This window comes from Rattus rattus, chromosome X, assembly GCF_011064425.1.
Source record: "Rattus rattus isolate New Zealand chromosome X, Rrattus_CSIRO_v1, whole genome shotgun sequence".
Lineage (NCBI taxonomy): Eukaryota > Metazoa > Chordata > Mammalia > Rodentia > Muridae > Rattus > Rattus rattus.
Window position 1 is genome coordinate 116,249,892 of NC_046172.1, and position 22,356 is coordinate 116,272,247.

At 40.3% G+C, this 22,356-nt stretch overlaps 1 protein-coding gene across 1 annotated transcript in view; it reads right to left on the reverse strand.

Moving 5' to 3' along the window:
* Hprt1 (hypoxanthine phosphoribosyltransferase 1) overlaps positions 1-15,653 on the reverse strand; it is a 31,808-nt gene extending 16,155 nt beyond the window's left edge. Inside the window, 3 exon segments of the mRNA XM_032889905.1 lie at positions 3,634-3,817; positions 6,318-6,424; positions 15,512-15,653. Coding sequence (XP_032745796.1) covers positions 3,634-3,817; positions 6,318-6,424; positions 15,512-15,538 — 318 coding nt within the window. The 5' untranslated portion in view covers positions 15,539-15,653.
* Positions 15,654-22,356: the final 6,703 nt, after the last annotated feature.

Sequence of the window (22,356 nt, forward strand, 5' to 3'; positions counted from 1 at the left end):
CTGTGGGCTACCTAACAAAACCCTATCTCAAAATATTTTTCTAAAAAAAATGATAGCTCAGTTGATAAAATGTTTACCTAGCATGTGTGTGTGTGGGGGGGGGCAAAATAAAAATATACTACTAGTCCAAGCTTAACCTAAATATTGGCGTTTTAATTTTTGCATATTATTTCTTGTATTAGTCTAACCTAAAACTCAGAATTTCAAACACACAGAACCAATTAATGGCACAAAGAAAAAAGAAAAAGAACTGTACAAAACCTGAAAGTAATAAAGAGGGAATTATGCTGAGTGCTATTAGTAATGGCAAACCCTGGTAAATCCTGCCATCTGCTGTAGAAAGGTGGTAATACAGTCAGCACCAATTTCTTCCCATTTCAAAAAGGAAGGGCAGACAAAAAGAATTAAGATCTAAAATTCAACTGGTATCCAAAAGGCTACTGCTACAGGGCCAGAGGAAACAGAACCCCAAAGCACACAGAACACTGGCACTCTAAGATGTTCAAATTTCCACAGACCTATTAACCTCAAGTGTTACAGCTTATGTTTACCTGAAACTTTTTTTCTAGGAAACAGCTTCCTTTTAAATGGAAGCTAATAAACAAGTTCATCAAAAGTTGTTATGCAAGTGCCTAGACTGTTTACAAATGTAATCCATAAATTAATTACCTAACCCGAGTGGCCAGAAAAACTCTAGCAACCTCCCTGTCTGAACACAAATGTCACTTGGTGCCTCTCTCATGCCTCATGTTTATTACTGTAAACTAAGAAGCCGTGATTGGAATGAAAAGGACAGTCCTTCCTCTCCAGATTTCCTCTTCTCTTTCTTTCCCTTTCTTTACTCCATCAGGCTGAAGTGTCCTTCATTCAGGTGTCACTACTGTCCATTACCAAAAATTCCCAGAGGTGGCTGAAGAGGTGGCCCAGAGCAATGGTTCAATTCCCAGCATCCTTACAGCCCTTCTCAATTGTCTATACCTGGCAATTCTAGGTGGGGCAGACACCCTATTCTGGCCTCTGTGGACTTCAAGCACACATGTGGTACACAGACATGTATACAGGCAAACATTCATTGCATATATATATATATATTTCCCCAGAAGCTCGGGTTTCTATAAATAGAGCCTCAATGTTTGTTTCTACTTTGTCTACCTCTCTGAATCCAGATGGGAAAAATGGGGCTGACAGGAAAGAAGTTTTATTCCTATTTTTCCATCACTGGCACTTCTGACAATCTCTAAATAGCAACGAGAGTTTGCTTAGCATACTTAAGACCTTAGATTCATCCAACACTCAAAATAATTACAAATTTAAAAATAAAACTCAAAACATTACTTGTTTACTAATAAACTTTCCTCGTAAGGTCTAATTTTTTTATTCAACTATTTTAGAATTTTATAAAACTGAAATATAAAACTCAAAATGGAACTTATTTGTGGTAGCAGAGCGCTGGGAACAGAAAAATGTCACCAAATATATAACACTGTATTTCACTGTTTGAACACGCATGTTCATACTTTATCACCTCTGAAAACATAATTCATGGCACCATGTAACTAGGCGGGTAGTTTCTTTCTTAACAGCAGGCAAATGCAGTGGTATTGATTTTATTAATAAAATAGATATCTGGAAACCCTAGGTAGTTAAAAACTACCTGAGCTAACACTGATTATATAAGCTCTAAGTAGTATGAGTACATGTACAGAGTGGGAAAACTCTTTCAATATTCAAAATAAAAAAGTGCTCACGGGAGCTAGAGATAGCCCTAGCTTAAAAATGCATTACTGTCTTGTAGATTACCCAAACTCAGTTCTCAGCACCCACATAGCAACTCAAAAACATCTGAAACTCAATGATCCCATGTCTTCTGGCCTCTGCAGACATGAGGCACTCATATGGTCCACATACTCACATACATAAAAAAACCCTCAAAAACATCAAATAAAATTGCATCTATTTTTTTAAAGTACACTGTGGAATGATTTAAATTTTTTCTCTATAGTTTTCTGCACTTTTACTTTCAAAACAAATACATATTTTAGCCAGGCAGTGAAGGTATACTCCTTTAATCCCAGCACTCAGGAGGCAGGGGGCTGAGTTCAAAGCCAGCCTGGTCTACATAGTGAGTTCCAGGACAGTTGGGACTACATAGTCAAAAAAGGAAAGGAAGATGACATTTCTTTTCTTTCATCATACTGTCAATGCTCAGTCATTTCAGACTCTAGCAAAGGTAAAGGGGCCCCAAGTCAAAAGTATTTTCTGTTTTCTGAGAAATAATCGCAATGTTAATAATAAGGCTTTTCTTAGACAACTCAGAATTCCTCTCAAAGCAATTTATCTCCGGTGAGATTTGCCACTAGCATATACAGTGGAGAAAACACCAAGTCTCAATAGCAATTCTTTTTTTAAAAAAAAATCTGTGTATGGATATTTCTGTTGCATGTTTGTTCCCCATTTGAGTGGCTGGTGCCTTCAGAGGCCAGAAGAGGGTGTCAGATCCCTAGGACCGGAGGTACAGAGCACTGTAATCCACTACATAGGTGCTAGGAATTGAACCTGTGTCCTCTGAAGAGCAGCCAGTGCCGCTTTTGACTACTGAGGTATCAGTATTGAGGTACTATAATTCTCTTAAGACCGAAATATTTTATGTTTAGCATTTTTTCCTGCATGCCTATATGCATGGAGATTTACTATACAGATCATCTGGAACTGGAGCTACAGATAATTGTGAGCCATCTTTTGGGGTGCTAGTAACCAAACCCCAGTCCTCTACAAGTGCTTGTGACTGCTGAGCCATCTCATCTCTCCACTCCACTCAATAGCAATTCTTAGCAGTTATGTTTCTGAAACATGAGAACAGCTGTGTGCAGTGCTGCCTATACTCCCAGTCCTAAGAGAAAAAGGACTGTCTGAGCCACGCAGTTTGAGATTAGCCTGCGCAGTGTCAGGAAACAAATCAAAGTTCAGATCAAAATAAGACAACAGAAACATGTACAACTTTTATGTTGGTCATGAACTACAGTGATTAGTATTCTGTGTTGTGATGTAAAGTATCAATGAATTAATGATAATAATAATAGCGACAACAACAATCAGGGCCAGAAGTGGTAGCACCTGCCAGCAATCCCAGCTACTTGAGAAGCTGAGGCGAGATAACTGACATTTCCATACGAGCCTGTGTAATGAGTTCAAGGATGGTCTGAGCAAGTTAGTGGAAAGGGTCTCAACTAAAATTTTAAAAAACAATTGGGATGATCTAGAGATGGCTCAGTGGTTAAGAGTACTGACTGTTCTTCCAGAGGTCCTGAGTTCAATTCCCAGGAACCACATGATGGCTCACAACCATCTGTAATGGGATCTGATGTCCTCTTCTGGTGTGTCTGAAGACAGTGAAATTGTACTTATATATAATAAATAAATAAATAAGTCTTTAAAAAAAAGACTGGGATGAAGCTCAATTTTATAGTACTTAGGCCCTGGGTTCCACTCCAGCACAGAAAATTAATATATAATAATAGTAATTGCACCATCATCAAGTAAGATGATTACAGTATAGTTTAGAGAACTTCAAAGAAAATATAGATAAAACTAGAATAGTCCTTTTTTAAAAAATTGTAAGTTAATTATACTTACACAGTAGCTCTTCAGTCTGATAAAATCTACAGTCATAGGAATGGACCTATCACTATTTCTATTCAGCGCTTTAATGTAATCCAGCAGGTCAGCAAAGAACTTATAGCCCCCCTTGAGCACACAGAGGGCCACAATGTGATGGCCTCCCATCTCCTTCATGACATCTCGAGCAAGTCTTTCAGTCCTGCAGAAATAAAATCAGAAATTAAAGATTCTGAATATTTGTTTTATAACAAATACCTCTTAAGCATTAAACTTCTACAGGACACATCCTGTCTCCATGAAGGCAATTCTTGATTCATTAAGCAATTTTTTGCAAAAGTGGAGACTTTATTTTTCATATACCAAAGGTAAGATTTTTGGGGTACGGGGGGGGGTTAAAGAGAATTCCTTTAAATAGCCCAGGCTGGACTCTAAATCATAATCCTTGTCTCTATTTCCATGTGCGGAGATTAGAGATATACACCAATACAGACAGCAGCTCAACCAAAGTGAAAACTGGATACCTTTAAAACAGGAAATATGCTAAGCATGATGCCATGAGTTGAAAGACAGCCTGGACTACAGAGTACTAGATCACTTAGGGCTACATAACAAGATCCTGCCAGAGAAGAGAGGAGAGGAGAGGAAACAAGACAAGTACACTATAATATAAAATTTAAGATACAAATAAAAAGATATAATTTTCAAAGCTTACTAGATTGGCAAATTTTGGTTAGTTGTTCTCTAATATATAATATTAGAAGAGCCTAAAGACAAACGAACTCTCACATACCCCTGAAGTACAAAATGATATAACTTTGGGAGGATGATTTTGTCAGTATAGAAACATCCAATAAAATTTCCTTGGCTAGTAATTTTTACTTGCCTAAAGCTAAGCAAGTGTCAAAATGTGTATTTAAGATTTATTCCCTCTAATATAACTCTACTAAGTACAAAATATTGGAGATCTTAAGATTTATATATTATAATGAATAGACCTTTTTTATTTTATTATTTTATTTATTTATTTATTTATATTATTATTATAACGAGTAGACCTTATATATAGACCTTATATATGTCTTCAGACACACCAGAAGAAGGCATCAGATCTCATTACAGATGGCTGTGAACCACCATGTGGTTGCTGGGAATTGAACTCAGGACCTCTGGAAGAACAGTTAGTGCTCTTAACCACTGAGCCATCTCTCCAACAAAAATAATGGAGATCTTAAGTGCCTATCAATAGTACAGTGGTTAAATCAGTTATGGCACACTTGTGAATAGAGTAGCCTATAATCTTTAAAATAAATGTAGCAGAGCTGGGATGGAGCTCAGCTGGTATAGTACATGCCTAGTACACACAGGAGGTCTTGAGTTCTACTCTCACAACTGTGCAAATTGGGCATGATGGCACACCAGGAGTTGAAGCTGTAGGATCAAAGTTCAGACCATCCTTAGCTACACATTGCCTTAGAAGTCAGTCTAAGCTCTTTAGGACAATTAAAAACAAAGTAGCATGTAGGGTTGAGTATGGTACACATACCTATGAGAGGCCGTTTGGAGGACTGCTGAGTTTGAGGCCAGTCTGAAAGTTTCAAGCCAGACTGAGCTAAACAGTGAGATCCTATCTCAAAGAGCAAATGCTTCACACACACACACACACACACACACACACACACACACACACACACACACACACACACACACAGCTACATCAACTGTAAAAAGTAATTTTTAAAAGATAAATGACAGCTCTAGATATAAATATTAAAGTCCATACATTTTTAGTAGTATATGACCCAGTATGTAACTTGCATGCCTGTGTGTGTGTGCACACTTTACTTACAGTGTATGTGAATTGGTATTGTCTAGGTAGAACATATGTACAGTAAGCTGAGAAAACAGAATAATCATCTTCTAACCTTCCTTCAAAAAAGGTTGATTTATTTACTATGGATTCCCACTATTTATGTCTAAAACTGGGTGATTAACTAGTAAGGCTTCCTGCTGTGTGTGTGTGTTTGTGAGGAAAGGACTTTAAAAATAGAAAACATTGGGGCTGGAAAGACAGTTCATCAGTTAAGAGCACTCCCTGTTTTTGCAGAGGACCTAAGTTCAGTTCCCAGCACCCATACACTGGTCCACAATGATCTGTAACTCCTGTTCCAGGGAATCCACCAGACTTCTGGCATCCTGGAATGCATATGCTTCACATACATACATGTAGGAACTCATATGTACAAGTAAAAAAATAGAAAATTTGTATTCATTAATAAATTGGCTTAGCTTATATATTCAAATATCAACTACTTAACAGTTGCTAAGTTAGAATTAAAACCCTCTTGGCTGGAAAGATGGCTTGGCGGGTGAGAGCACTTGTGCAAGCATCAGGCCCTAGGTTTAGATCCCCAGCACCCATATAAAAACCAGGTGTGGCTGCACCTGCTTGTAACTTCAGCACTGCGGGGCCAGATACAAGCAGATCCCTGGGCCTTGCTAGCCAGGCAGACAGCCTACCCATATCAGTATGTATGCTCCAGGTTCAATGAGAGACACTGATTCAAGGGAATAAGAGAGCAAGAGACTAGGACACCTAATGTCCTTCTCTGGATTCCATATACATGCATGCACTTCACATATATATCACATATGCCCCCCCACACCCCTCTAAAAATAACTTCTATCAAGGTCTTACTAACCTGTCCATAATCAGTCCATGAGGAATAAACACCTTTTCCAAATCTTCGGCATAATGATTAGGTATGCAAAATAAATCTAGGTCATAACCTGGTTCATCATCACTAATCTGCAAAAGAAAGACAGCTGTTTCAAAACAAAGCATTATAAGATATCCACATTTAATTCAACTTAAATAATAAGTCTTAGTTTACCAGAGGAATTTAGGTATGAGGGGGTATTTAGAGCAGTTAAATTTTACCATTTTTGTAATAAATTATACTTCTCTAAGAAAACCATGTGTCTTATTGCTGAAAAGGGTCAAGAATGAGAAGTAAAACATGACACGGGTTGGAGATTTAGCTCAGCGGTAGAGTTAGCAAGCGCAAGGCCCTGGGTTCGGTCCCCAGCTCCGGGGGGTTGGGGGGGGGGGATGACACAGAATTCCCTTTGGGTCACAAAGAGAAAAAGAGAAAAAACTGAGGTATGACAAAGGTGACATATATAGAGAGTTCAGAGATTGAAATTGGGTCTAAAAATTTTACTTATGTTTTATGACTGGGTCTCTCATTGAACCTGGTCAACCAATTTTGCTAGTCTAGTTGGCCAGGAAGCGAAGGGATCTCCCTGTCTCTGCCTTCTCTGTGCTGGGGTTCCAACTTCAGGTCCTGAAGATGACATGGCTGGCACTTTATAGACTGAGCCATCTCCTTGATCCCCTAGATTATGTTGTCTGGTGTGTGTGTGTGTGTGTGTGTGTGTGTGTGTGTGTGTGTGTGTGTGTGCAGGTCACCAAAAACTGATCCTTCAAAAAACTCAAAGTTAAAAAGTCTGAGATGATTACAATCTAATACAATAATTTCACAGAAGATACTCAAAACTGTTTTGCATTGTACCATATTGGTTATATTAGTATGTCCAGAGCCCAGCATACAAAATATTTAATAGTATTAATGATATGGTACCTTGGTGGAGAAAATATAGTATGATAGTTTTATAAATATACATGTACCTGTACACACAGAAAAAAGTACAGTAAATTCATTTAACAGCTAAATCGGCACATCCCTGTTAACCCAGTCCTTGGGAAACTGAGGTAGAAGTTCCTGAATGAGGCCAGCAGGTGTTACTAAGTAAATCCCAGGCTAGCTAGCTAGAGGCTACAAAGACCCTGTCTTTAAAAATATCCCCAAACTGTAAACCATAAAAGCCATTATCTTTGACAGTAAATGTTATAGTGAGATAGTGCAGGGCGTAGGGTCTCTCTCATGGATCCAAACTGGGCTCAAACTCACTGTGCAGTTGACCTTCTACTCGTGAACCTTTGGTTTCTCCCTCTTGAGCATTTGGACTATGAACATGAGTTATCACAGCCCAGTTTACCTAGTGTTCAGTGTCAAACCCAGGGTTTCATGCATACTAGGCAAGCACTCCATCACAACCATCTGTAATGAAATCTGATGCCCTCTTGTGGTGTGTGTGAAGACAGCTACAGTTTACTTACATATATAAGAATGAAATAGATAAAATTATAAAAAAAACAAAAAATTCACATAATATTTACATTAAAATACATTTACTGGGTTGGGGATTTAGCTCAGTGGTAGAGCGCTTGCCTAGCAAGTGCAAGGCCCTGGGTTCGGTCCCCAGCTCCGAAAAAAAGAAAAGAAAAAAAAATAAAATGCATTTACTAGCAAAAATAGAAATTGGACATTTGTATCATATAAAGGAACATTCAAAGAATATTTTATAAAAAAAAGAGCAGTTTTGTAAGTTTTCTTAAAAAAGGTTCTGTGTTCACTCATATTTATTTATTCATTTATTTATTTTTATTTTTTTATGTGAGTACACTGGCACTCTCTTCATACACACAAGAGGGCATCAGATCCCATTACAGATGGTTGTGAGCCACCATGTGGTTGCTGGGAATTGAACTCAGGACCTCTAGAAGAGCAGTCAGTGCTCTTAACTGCTGAGCCATCCCTCCAGCCCCTGTAAGCTTTATTAAGGAAATTTTAGTTTATGTTTTGAGGAAAGATGACAGACTGGCAATTTTATAAGAAAAACACAGTCATGCCAGGCTCATGAGAATGTATGTACTATAATCTAACAAAAATAAACTCGGATCATTTCAAAGTACCTTAGAATCAAGATTAGTATACCACACCGACTTTCCTGAGGCATACCCACACGCTCCACCCGCTCACTCGCTGTTTCTGTTGTGGCATATCACACCCAGGTTTCATCATACCACTGCACCTACCAAAATGGCTCAGTGCCTGACTACAGGTTCTACAGGTAACTACCCAAGAACTTCAAAGACTGTTTCAATTAAAGACAAATCCCATGTGAACTCTGCCAAGTTCATCCCAGTCTTTTTATGTGTGTTGAAACAGGGTCTTATTATGTAACTCTAGCTGTGCTGGACCTAGATATAGAGACTAGACTGGCCTCACACTTGCTATCATCTTCTTCTCTCTGCTTCTTGCGTGCTGGGATTACAGATGTGCACCCAACTCTCAGTCATGTAGCCTAAGAATTCAAACAGATAATCAGGAATTACTCAAAAATAGAAATTCTATTTCTGTCATCACACCACTCTATTCACCAATGCAAAAGTCTTGATTTCTAATTAAAACAGATTCACGTTTGAGAATTTTCGTTTTGTTCTGAGATATTTATATTGTTATTTTAACAGTAAAAATTTTGTTTCTGATTTCAGATAGTCTTGGCTCTGTAGTCCACCCTAACCTGAATCTCATGATATAGACACCAAGCCATCCTCAAACCTGGGGCAATCTTCCTGCCGTGGCTACCCATATGATGGGGTTTACAAATATGAACCATCATACCCAATTTATTAAAGCCATAATGATACAATTCTTCCCCAAAAAGCAAAAATAGTGTTACAACTCTTCATATTAGATGCTTGTGTGTGTGTGTGTGTGTGTGTGTGTGTGTGTGTGTGTGTATTTACATGGATTTGAATGTGTGTATGTGAAGGTCACACCTAGCAATTTCTGTCCATTCTAAAACTTTGGACATGCTGATTACTATTCCTAAAATACACAACAATTTTCTATTATTCTCACACACACCCTTTCCTGTTTCATCACTGGCTGGTTTGGAACTCTCCCTGTCCTTGCTGGGATTAGAAGTATGTTCCACCACAACTGGCTTGTTATCCAACTCTTAATAGTTTTCTTTTTTCAGACAGTCCCATGAGCTCAGGCTGGCTTTGAACTCACTATGAGGCTGAGAATGATTGAAGCCAACCTTCTCCCCCTGCCTCCCAAGTGAGTCCCACTTCCATTTAATGGAGTCTTGCTTGGGCCAATGAACAATGTTATTTTACTACAAAGGCTTAAATAATCTGAATTGTATACAATGAGTTGATCATAGCTTAAGTTCATTTCCCCTTTTTATATTATTTCTGATAATGTACCTGTGTAACAAGAAATTTTATGTGGAAACCACAAGAATTTTCATGTGACTGCCATTAATACAAATATGCATTAATTTATAATAGGGATTTGTGCTGGGCGTGTTGGCATATACCTATAATCTCAGCATTCAGAAGTCTGAGACAGAAGACTACCAACTCTGAGGCCAGCCTTGGATACATAGTGAGACACTAACTTAATTCACATATATTAAAATTCTTCAAAAACATTAAAACAGATAATAGGCTATCCTCAAGATAATTTATTTTATTTCTTAATATGATTTAAAAATTATAATTTAGTGATAGATACTCTTAAATGTGAAAACAACTTAAAATAGTACTATGTTCATCTTCTAATTTTTAACTTATAAGTTGTATAGAGTGTTTTTCTCCTTTCCAAGGGTTAAAGCTATCAGAAAAATTAAAATAAGGTAGTGGACTATTCGGCCCAGGAATAAATTATAACCACTCTAGGCAAGGAGGCCCCTCTAACTACCATACTGTAAGGATATGAATTTTAAAAAAACATAATCTTTCCCTTTAGTAATATGCACAGTAGTATAATTGATATGTTGACACTGAACAGCAAGAAAAAACTGAAGGTAGTTTCAAAGCAATTTGAAGTGTATGAATTCCTATTAAAAACAGATTATTTAAATTTTAGTTATTTTGGCAGTCCTCAACAGGAAAATAACAACTGAGTCTCAATAGTACTATTATTGGTAGAAATTAACATTTTTATGTGATCTGTCAATGTTAGTGAGTCCACACAACATAAAATTACAGAAAGACTGAACAAACACAATTTCAGTACCCCTTTACTATATAGGGAAGAAAAATTATATGGACCATTGTTTAATTAATTATGGAAGAGTAAAACACATTCCACTGGGTATAGGGTGTCTGTAGTCCTCACTACCTGGAAAATTAAGGCAGGGCTAGCCTAGGCAATATAGCCAGATCCCATCTCAGGCTGCTAAGATGGTATGGTGGGTAAAAGAACTTGCTGCCAAACTTAATCTAACCTCTACACACAGTAGTAAGAGAGTTCCTGAATAGCCGCCACTACATAATGACATATTATCTCAAAAAAAAAAAAAAAAAAACAAACAAACAAAAAAAACTACAAGAGCTATGCATGGTGGTAGATACCTATAATCCGAACACTCAGGCAGGAGTTTGAGGAATTTCTCTCGGTCCCACCCCTAGACAAAGAACTACAGGCAACCAATGACATCTGGGAAAAAATTTGCCACTCCCAGAAAGTTATCTTTTTGGCTATCCATTGCAGAGTGATCAACCTTGAAACCATTTACACAGAACAGACAATATACGCCGACACATTTACATACATGTATGTAACAAAAAAGGGACTCTAGGGTGGGCAAATGGGAAGAGTCAAAGGGAGAAAAGGGAAGGGGAAAGTGATAAAATTCTATTTAATTTGTCAAGTGTTGTGACACATGGCACACCTTTAATCCCAGAACTTGGGAAGTAGAGGCAGGCAGATCTCTGAGTTTAAGGCCAGCAGCCTAGTCATAGTAAGTTTCAAGACAGCTAGGGCTATATAGAGACCTGTCTCAAACAATAAAACAAAGAGTGAAAACTCTTTTTAAAAATTGAATGAAAATTTAAAAACCTGTAAAGGTTTCTGAACTATCAACCACACAAAAATATAAAAGTGAAAATTAAAATCATGATAGTAGTTCATTGTAACAATAAAACAAATTAGCTGTTTTTCCTTTCATCTAAAATTGTACAAAGTAAAAAATACTGGGCATGGCAGTACATGCTTATAATCCCAACACTTAAGAGACTAAGAAGGATTCCCAGTCTGAGAGCAGCCTGACCTATATAAAGAAAATCTACCCTAAACTAAACTAATCCCTTGCAAAAGAACCCTACTGAAAATAAAACCGTAAGGCATCTTTTTTCTAATATAATTAAGTCTTTTTCCTACCTGCTACAATAATCCAGATTTGTATCCAAATAATTAAGATAAATATATAACAAGAGTACAAAATTTACATAAAGAAACCTCTAAGAAGAACTGTTCCCATTTTTTAGTGATCAAAATAATTCATTTTGGTCTAATTTAGAAATGGATGATTTTTTTTAGTTATCATTGACAATAACAAAACAGTGTTAGACAAAAACTATAATATTTAACCAATTCTGAGAAAAAAAAATCATGGGATTGTATGATGGCTCAATGGTTAGTAGTACTTGGACTACCTGGTTAGACCTCAGTGGGAGACCTGCTGGGGCAGTAGCAAAAGGGGGCGCTCCCCTTCTCTGAGGGAGCAATGGGGGGGGGAGGAATTATAAGGGTGGGAGCGTAGGACTGGGAAGAGAGGAGGGAGGGGGCTGTGATCAGATATAACATGAATTAAAAATAGATTAATTTTAAAAAAGTAGGAAATCCCAGGAGGAGGCTCACAATAGTCTGTTAATTCCAGTTCTAGGAGATGAAATGCCCTCTTCTGACATCCACAGGAATCCTAATGGTACACACACATATATAATTCAGGCAAAACCCTCAAACATGTAAGAGAAATAAGTCTTTAAAAACTGAAAAAAATTAGCAGATGAATAAAGGTATAGTTCAATAGTAAACCATGCTTATCAGGGTATGTAAGACCTCGAGTTAGATCTTCAAAACACAGACTCACCCTTACTAGCACACCAAGCATGGCAGAATATGTCTATTTCTAATTCCCACACTCAGAAGAGTTGGGAGACCAGCTTAGAACTACAGAGAAAGTATCTCAAAAAGCATTTAAGCCAAGGGCTCATGATTCTAATTCTAGAACATGGAGGACATGGAAGGCAGAAGGATTAGTTTAAGGCCAGTAGACAACATTAATTTACAGAGTGTATCTTTGTCTTAAGACATTTTAAAATAAAAAAAAAACATCATTTAACAAGCTTTAAGTTCAGTTACTATATCATACTTTTATCTGGGTCATCTTGAAGTTTAAGTATACACCATATCACCACATAAAACCTATCTGGTGTTTCACATTAGTTTGCAAGAAGCCAGAAGCCTTTTCTAGACTGATAGTTACTTACAAACAGCATGTTTTCTCTCCATTAGGCACATCCTTCCTCTACCTTGTGTCACCCTAGTCACGTTCAAGAGGTACTTATTACATAACTTTAGGGTGTTGACATTAGATAATGTCCACAAAACAGTTGGCAATGCTAAAGGCAGAGCAAGTATTTAATAAACATCCACCGTAGCTCCTGACTTATGTTTACTGGTTAAGGGTAGAATCTGGGGCCAGATCAACAAGTTCAAATGTAGTAGCACTGAATGATGAAAGCAAGTTATTTAACTCCTCTGTGTAATTATTTTTAAAGATGAAGTTAGGTAGGGGTTAGAGGGTGGCTCAGAGTATTCATTGTTCTTCCAGAGGACCTGGGTTCGATTCCCAGCACCTGTATGGCAGCTCTTCTGGACTCCACAGCAAACACATGTCACACACACACACACACACACACACACACACACACACACACACACACACACATATATAGGCAAAATAGCTATAAACAGAAAAAATTGGAAAAGTCAAGTCAGCTAAAGAGCTTAGAATAGCAAGCAGCATGTAGTAAGCACTTTTTAAGTGTTTGTTATTCCTAGCAGACAATTTAGGGGAAGGAAACAAAAAAAAAATTAAAAAAGGAAGGGGAATTTGCAAACTAAAAATACAGTGAATTTCTTGATATTCAAACAAAACTAAGAATAGCCACTTCTAGCAAAGAACTAATGAACTCTACACTAAACAAGTACCATATCTCAAAGCTTAAAAGCAGCCATATAACTTCCCAACGAAATAAAAGTAACACCTACTGTAGTATCTACTGTATCCACCATACAGTATGTACTTGCATAGACCCCAGGCACAGACCAAGATTTGAAACATAGCTCTACTTTCTAAAATGTATCCTTGCTTCTGGTGCTGGTGATCTAAACCAGGGTTTAGTACCTAATTGGGGTGGGGCTCTCCCCTCTTGTGTCTGATAATGTGAACATGTCATTGTTACAGGGTCATTTTGAATACTAATTAGGATATGTTCCCAGTCAGGGACTATGTAAGTGTTGCTTACAATCTTCCAGTCCTTTCAACACCAGCAGCCAGCATCTCAGAAAAAGGCAAAACCAAATGGTGGTGTATGCTTGCTTTTAATTCCCACACTCGGGGAGAAGCAAGATGGCTGTAAGTTCAAGGCATCGTCTACTTGGAGCAAAGGCTACACAGGAAGAAGTTGTCTAAAAAAGAAAGCTTGAGCCCAGGTGAAGAAACTGAAGCCCACACAGAACATATTCTCGACAAGCAGGATTCCAGGTCACTAAGAACAGTGGTTTTGCCTTAAGCCACAATGACTAATACAAATGGTTATTAATTCACCCAACAAACTATTAGTGAAAACTCCCCACAAACCAGACATTACACATGCTAAAGCTGTGAGTCCTGCCTTTAGAAGGGTTGTGTAGGGGCCTGGCCTTTGGCCCAGTAGAGAACTTGCTTACCTAGTAGAACAAGGGTTTTTTCCCTAAAATGGATTTTAAAATTTAAAAAAAAAAAAAAAAAAAAAAAAAAAAAAAACAAAAAAAAAAAAGCAGGACATGGTGATGCAGCATTTGGGAGGCAGAAGTCAGGATGACTGTCACAAGTTCAAGGCCAGTCTGGTGGTCTACATCACCAATTACAGACCAGCCAGAGCTACATAATAAGACCCTGCCTGAAAAAGAAAATCAAAATAAATTAAGTATGTGTGAGTGGGAAAGTCAATCAACAAGTGAGTAGATAACTGCTAAATCTGTAGTATATAACGCATAATAATATGACATTTAAGTAGTACCAGGGGCAGTAAGAAAAGAGCAGGCTAAAGTGGTGAATCAGAAGCAGTTTTGGGATGGTTTAGCAAGCATTATCAGCAAGGTTGTGGGGTGGGAGTAAATAAAGGGACAAAAGCTTGGCAAGTTACAAAAATAGAGACAATGGGAGAAGAGGCAAGATATCATTTATCGTAACAACCAAATCCATACTTGTTATTTTTTTAACTCCCCACAGCATCCAAGGGCATGGGCTCCCAAGTCAACTGTATCTGAAGCCAAAGCCATTATTCTGGGCCATGGGGAAAAAACCAAAACGAGCCGCCTTTCCACAATTCAGGTGGAAAATAGGCGTGATTTCCACTGCGCTGATTCAACGGAGCAATTGCGCATTCCCACAAATATGAATTATGGCATCTGCAGAATTAGAAGCAAAGCCCAGGCCTGAACATGCCCTCCCATGCTGTGGTCTGGGGTATCGAAGCTCCTTCTAGAGGTGCTCCCTGGCCGCCGAGTCCCAAACTTGCAGAGCTGGGCCTCTCCCGAGAGACCTCCCCCGCCCTCCCCGTGCGGGATCATTCCCGAAGCCGCCCTCCGCCCCTCACCGCTGAGCGCGCCCGCTGGCCGCACATGTCTAGTCCAACGCCATTTCCACCTTCCGGGCCCACACGCAGCCAGCCCTCTCTCACTCTCTCGGGGCTCACTAGAGGGGCGCCCCAGCCCCGAACCCCGCCATTCCGTCCTGCCCGTCGCCCTCATGAGGCAACCAGCCAGACTCCAGGAATCTGCGACCGCCCACGCCCCCGAGAGTCCCGGCCGCCCCAACGCCCAGAGCCGGCCTCAGGAGCCCCAGGGCCCCGGCCGGCGTCACTGTGCGACCGGCCGCGTGGGGCTGGCCGTAGGGCTCTACCGGAGTCCCCCTGGCTCACCACGACGCTGGGACTGACGGTCGACATGACAGAACCGGTCGGCTAGCGGGAAAAGCGGTCTGAGGAGGAAACTGGCGGAGGAGGTGCTACCGCTTGGGAAAGCAGTGAGGTAAGCCCAACGCTCGTCTTCGCCCGCTTCGACAACACCTCAGAGACGCGGCGAATCAGGCCCCGCCCTGCGGACCGCCCCTCGGACCGCCCCCTCGGACCGCCCCCTCGGGCCGCCCCCGCGGACCGCCCCTCGGACCGCCCAGGTCTCGTCCCCTGAGGCTCTGCCGGGCGTTCTCCCAGGAGCCTCCACAGGCAGTTCCTGGACTCTGTTCTGACAAGTTGGGCCTGGGAATTTTGTTCCTGAAGAAAATGGTACTGGCCGTGCTGCAGCCTCCAGGCCCACTGTAGTCCCCCAGGGGACTCATAACCATACCCTAATAACCCAAATAACCATACCTAACTCCTTCCGCATTTTACTCCCTCATGAGCTCTTAGGGTTCCCCCCCATGATGTGATTCCTCGTGATTTAGGCCCAGTTCTTTCAAACATTCTTACTTTGTCGTAAGAATTGAGCGCCACAGCCCTAAACAGCCAGATCAGGGTACCAATACAAAAGGAAAACGAGGGGTTGGGGATTTGGCTCAGTGGTAGAGCGCTTGCCTAGAAAAACCAAGGCCCTGGGGTGGGTCCCCATCCCCGAAAAAAAAAAAAAAAAAAAAAAAAAGGAAAACGAAACTCCTTGGTAAGCGTATGAGAATTAGACCCTAAACTGCTTTGCCTTTACATAAAGTGAGCATTTTAAGCCCGGTACGGTGAGAATGGCTTATATGCCCAGCTACCAGGAAAGGAGGATTGGATCGCATGTATATTCAACCTACCCAGACAATTGAGATCTTGCCTCAAAATAAAATCTGATAAGGTGGAATAGGGTTTGAGAAAGACATCTTGTCATCAAATTGTGGCCTCCTCAAGCACCTGCACATGACTACAACACACACACACACACACACACACACACACACACATACACACACACACATACACACACAGAAATGGTGATAGAGATTCATATATTACCAGATATATTAACAAATAAAATGTCATTTCTTAGATGTTGATTTTAGCCTAGTGTGGCGACACATACTTTTAATCCCAGCACTACAGAGGGAGAAGTAGGAGAATTACAACTGTGAATTCCAGATGACCCTGAGTTACAAAGTGAGATCCTGGCTGAAAAATGATGAACAAACAAACAAACTGGTTAATGTTTGAAAAAAATAAAAGCCAGGAATATAACATAGCAGGAATACATTTGGGTTGTAAAAGGCTCTGGGTTCAACTTATACAACAAGAAAAGAATGAATAAACAAATAAATAGGTAAGGTGAGCATATTAACAGTACTTGATGAGAATATGGGGAATTAAAGGGCTCTGCACATGCATTTGAGCGAGCATACATATGGGACACAATATATATGCAAACTGTGGTCGTTATTCACATTTATTTTCTCCACAATTTCCTGCATGGATATTGCTTTATATTTTCCTTATTTATTAGATAGTCTGTTTTTGAGACAGGTCTGCCTATAGCCCAGGCTGAGTATGGCCTGGAACCCGTGTTCCTTTTGTCCCCACTTCCCAAGAAGCGGGATTACAAGCAGCTGACTATCCAGTGTGGAATTAGAAAACAAAATCGTCCTTTATTTACTCTCAGAAGCAATCAGCCGTTGCTACTTGCTACTGCTGATATCTCCGTTAGTATCTGTCCAGCACCAATCACCACACTTGACTGTGGTCAGTGGCCTCTCTTATATACTAATACGAAAGATGTGATGGTAGATTTGGGGGTTTTGTTTTACTTGGTTTGGTTTGGTTGTTTTCTGAAACAGGGTCTTTCTGTGTAGTTCTGGCTGTCCTGACCCTCCCTCCATAGACCAGGCTGGCCTTGAACTCACAGTGATCTGCCTTCTCGGGGATAGGATTAAAGACGTGTGCCAGCACCGCCCTGATCTTCTTACATTTTAACAATGGTCTAGGGAGTTTTATTTGTTTTGTGTCTTTTTAGTACCTGTTGGCCTGGAATTTCTACCTTCTTGCCTCATTGTACGGTGGGAAATAACCCACAGGGTGCAAGCTGATAGAAGTCCTGGTATTTTGAGAAGTTAACAACTTGGTATACAAAGCACTTTACTGAGATCAGACATTATGTAGAATTGAGTGTATTCATTCAAACTTTTGTTTTCCAATTTAATATGAGAACGGGAAAGTGACTATTACTAATTCTTACATGATACTACTGAAAATAATGTTATATACAATCAAATGGATCCCAAATTTTCTCTGCCTTGGATCTGGAGTAGCCCACTCATAGTTCAACAACAGGTGAGAGATTTGGGACTGACTCCAAGGCACTGCAAAAGAAAGAAATAGTACCACACTCCTACCTTTGTTTGGACAGTTATGAATTATCTGGGTACCATAAACAGTTCCAAATATATATGTTTCTGCTCCACAGGTTTTTTGATGTATTATTCATCTTTTACGTTTCTTTACTTGCTTTCGTTTCCTTTTTAAGACAAATCCTGTCTCTTAGCCCATGATGCCCTTTAACTCCCTATGTAGACCAGACTTGAACTTAGGGTGATTGCCTGCTTTTGCACCCTGAAGCACTCAGACTGTAGAAATAAGTCACTATGTCAAGCAAGACTTTGGGCTATTCTGTAATTGTTTTGGGTGTGTGTGTGTGTTGGGAGGGGTATTTGGAGGTCTGAGGGAGAATGAGAGGGTGATGTCAGTGTCTTTCTCAATTACTCTCTATCTCATATATTGAGGCATGGTCTCTCACTTGAACCCAGAGTTCTCCTATTTGGCTAGTCTAGCTACTAGCTGGTTTGTTACGGACTTCCTGTCTCTCCCAAATGTGGGCTGGAATTACAGATGGCTACTAGCCTTCCACTAAAAGCATTTATATGGGTGCTCGGGATCTGAACTCTGCTCCTCATGCTGCTACTGTGGCATTTTACAGACCAAAACCATATCCCCTGTTCCCAAGAACCTAATTTTACCTTGGTGTTATAGCATACCTCAGCTAGGTTTGGGTTCCCAAGAGAAGGGGTGTCAGGGGCAGCATGAAACTTGATGTCAAATAGTGGGTCCAAGCCAGCAGCCTATGTTCTGTTGAGATAGCTTTCAGAGTGTCTCCCTCTCTTCTCCTTCTCCTCTCCTCTCCTCTCCTCCTCTCCTCTCCCCCTCCTCCCTCCCCTCCCCTCCCTCCCCTCCCCTCCCTCCCCTCCCCTCCCTCCCTCCTCCTCTCTCTCTCTCTCTCTCTCTCTCTCTCTCTCTCTCTGTGTGCGTGTCTGTGTGTGGGGGGGTGGGGTGTGTGTGTGTGTGTGTGTGTGTGTGTATGTGTGTGTGTGTGTTCTGTTCTGCTCTAGACAGCTTTTTCTTGCTATTTTAAAAACTCTTTGGTTGAGACAGCTAGCTTTTCTCTGCTAGTAAAAATTCTAAAAGTTCTCTGGATAGCTCATGGGTTTTCTGACCAAAGTCAGAACTGCTACTATAAAAAAATTCTTGGTCTTCTGACCAAGTCAGAAATCCTATTAGGAAAAAATTCAACAAATAATTCTTGGGTTTTCCAATAAAACTCAGAAAGCCAGAAAAAATTCTAAGATACCCTGCTCTGGATAGCTGCTAGAAAACCTTCTAAAAGAGCTGTGTTAGATCTCTACCTGATTCTTGGGATTTCTGATCTATTAGAAAAAGTCCTAAAAGAGTTACGAAAATTTCTAATAGAGCCATGTTCGCTCTCCATGGATGTTCTGACTAAAATCAGAAATCTTTTTTTTTATTGGAGATTTAAATTTACCTTTCAAATGTTACCCCCTTTCCCAGTTTCCCGTCCATAAACTCCCCTACCCTACTCCCCTCCCCCTGCCTCCATGAGGGTGCTCCCCAACCCAACCACCCACTCCCTCCTGCCTCCCTGTCCTGGCATTATCCTACACTGGGCATCGCGCCTTCATAGGACCAAGGGCTTCTCCTCCCACTGATGTCCTACAAGGCCCATCCTCTGCTACATAAGCGAATAGATCCATGGTTCGCTTCATATGTACTCTTTCGATAGTGATTTATACCCGGGGAGATCTGGGGGGTTGGTTGGTTGATGCTGTTGTTCTTATGGGATTGTAAACCCCAGAAAAAAAATTCCTGAGTTTGCTCTCCTTCAATCTCCAGACAACTAAGTTCTCACTAGAGAAAAATTCTAAGAATAGCAGAAAAAGGACTGCTATTGTTTTATGCTAGCTCATCTCCTGCAGACCAAAAGCCCACGTTTTATTTACATATCAATGATTTATTCCTGGTTCCCTCTGGATCAGCCTATGAATCTGCATTCCATGACCTTAGCTCCTAGACTCTTGGGAAGAGACAGCAAGCAAAAGATATCTGGGTGGGACCCCACCCTGGAATTACCGTTCCAATCGTGCTTGGCCCTAAATTCTCAAGCTGACCTTGAACTCAGGAATCTGCCTGCATTTGTATCTACCTATCTTTGTATCTCTGACAAGCTGACTCATAGTGGAGTCTCTGTTCCTTTAGATCTGTGAATCTCTTTATATAATTTATATTTATTTCATCCTTATATTTTTGCATAGCTGAGAAATTATATATTTTTGAACTCATGCTTTTAGAGTTCTTTTCCACAGCCTTAAGGGCTGTCCTGAAGGGTCCAGTCTTTTTACCATTTTGCTGAGACATTTGTCACACCTTCACCTCCTGGACTCACGCTGTCTGATTGCCGCTGTCTGATTGTCGTGGAGTCATGAATGTTAACAGGGTGGACATTCTTCAGAGGAACATGTGATAATATGTGCATTATTATACAAACAAGCCTTATGCCCACAACAGCCATTGACATTCGTGGAGGCCCATGCCTGCTAGCCCTGTCCCAGGGGCAGGAACCCTGTCATTCTGTCCCTACCAAGGCCATGCTGGATTCTGAAATAATCCTTCAGATTTCTGGAGTTGGCTGAGATAGCTCACACTTAGAATCCCAGCACTTGGCAGGCTGAAGCAAGAGAACAGAGATCCTTTCATTTGTATCTGTCTGGTGATTGTGTGGGATAGCACATTTGAGGGCAGGCTGGGCTACAGAAGACTCTATCTCAAAAAAAAAAGATATATTTCCACAGAAATATTACACAAACCACTTATTCTATTTTTTTAATTTTTTAAGAATTATTTATTTTATGTATATGAATAGTACACTGTCACTGTCTTCAGACACACCAGAAGAGGGCATTGGATCCTATTACAGATGGTTGTGAGCCACCATCTGAGAATTGAACTCAGGACCTCTAGAAGAGCATTTAGTGGCCTTAACCACTGAGCTATCTCTCCACTTATTCTTAATATTAATTTTTTTTAAGTTTTTTGTTTTGTGTGTGTGCATGTGTGTGCTTGCTTAGGCGTGTGTGTGTGTGTGTGTGTGTGTGTGTGTGTGTGTATAATGTATCTGTGCATATTTAATATGTGTGCCCGTGAGCATGGGGGCTAGAGGAGGCTCTGCTATTCTCTCTTTATTCCTTGATCATGGAGCAGTCTTGAAAATAAAAGGTTTTTAAGTTGCTCCCCTAGACACAAAGTTTAGAGCAGAAAAAAAAAAAAAAAAAAAAAGAAAACAGGTTAGGCCCCAGAATTGTATGTATGTTCCAAGAAGCCTCTCCTAGGGCTATAGAATGGATAATTACATTGGCCAGCTCAACAGCTTTCTCCCAGAAACTATTTGACCATAAATCTTAGAGAACAATTTTGAGAAGCAGGAAACAATGTCTCCTAAGAACTAGCGGACCATGAAGTTAAACAATCTGAGAAGTAAGAGACAGCTTCTCCTAGGAAACAATCTTGGGAGACAGAGAGTTCTTCCTTGTGATTTTTCACTGTTATTCTATGACGCCATCCCTGCCCCCTCAGGTTGTGGTTTCTCCCTTTAAATACCTCTTCTCCCAGCCTCTCGGGGTCGAACTCCACTGCCCCTGCGTGGGATACGAGTCTCAACCCCAGTGCACTGGTTGCTATCGATAAACCTCATGTAATTACAAGGACGGTTTTGTGTGAGTTCTTGGGGGGTTGCGTCATCCCAAGACTTGAGTGAGGGTCTCCCCACTCCGGGGGTCTTTCAGTCTGGCATCTGGACAGTTGCATAATTCTTCTCCATCCAGTCCTGTCCAGTTCCATGCTGACCTATCTACCATTCTCCCCTTTTCACTGCCTCCAGAAGCCTTACAGACAAACAGGAGATCACATGAATCCAACCTCCCGTCCTTATGCTTGCTCAACAAGGGCTCTAACTCACAATGTTGGAATTTTTTAAGTGACCCTCATTAGACTACATCTCCTCAGCTGATGATCGTAAGAGAGCAAAGATCGACCTCCTTTGAGTGAGAAGGTATTTTTCCAGCGGACTGCTTTGTAAACAGAATGTAGCTCTTCCCTGAGTCTCCAACCTACTGGGACTACCCCTATCAAATTGGGACTCACCAGGGCCTTCACAATCATGTAAACAAATTTAAAAAATTCTCTATCCCCCACCTCCTCTCCCCAAATAAATATCTTGAGAGATCTATGTAGACAGATTGGCTGTTTTTATGGAAAACTTCAACTAATAAAACTGATTTTCTAGTTGAAATGTCCAGTACCTAACTTGCATTCTTGAGCTATCTGTGAAGTCCAGTGATTTACTAGTGATCCTTATTAAAAGTATTGCATTACTTTTCATAATGAGCACAGAAACTTAATGTGGAACATGAGGCAGAAGAAGAGTCATTTGGTCTAAGTAAAGGGGATTCAGAGGGCAC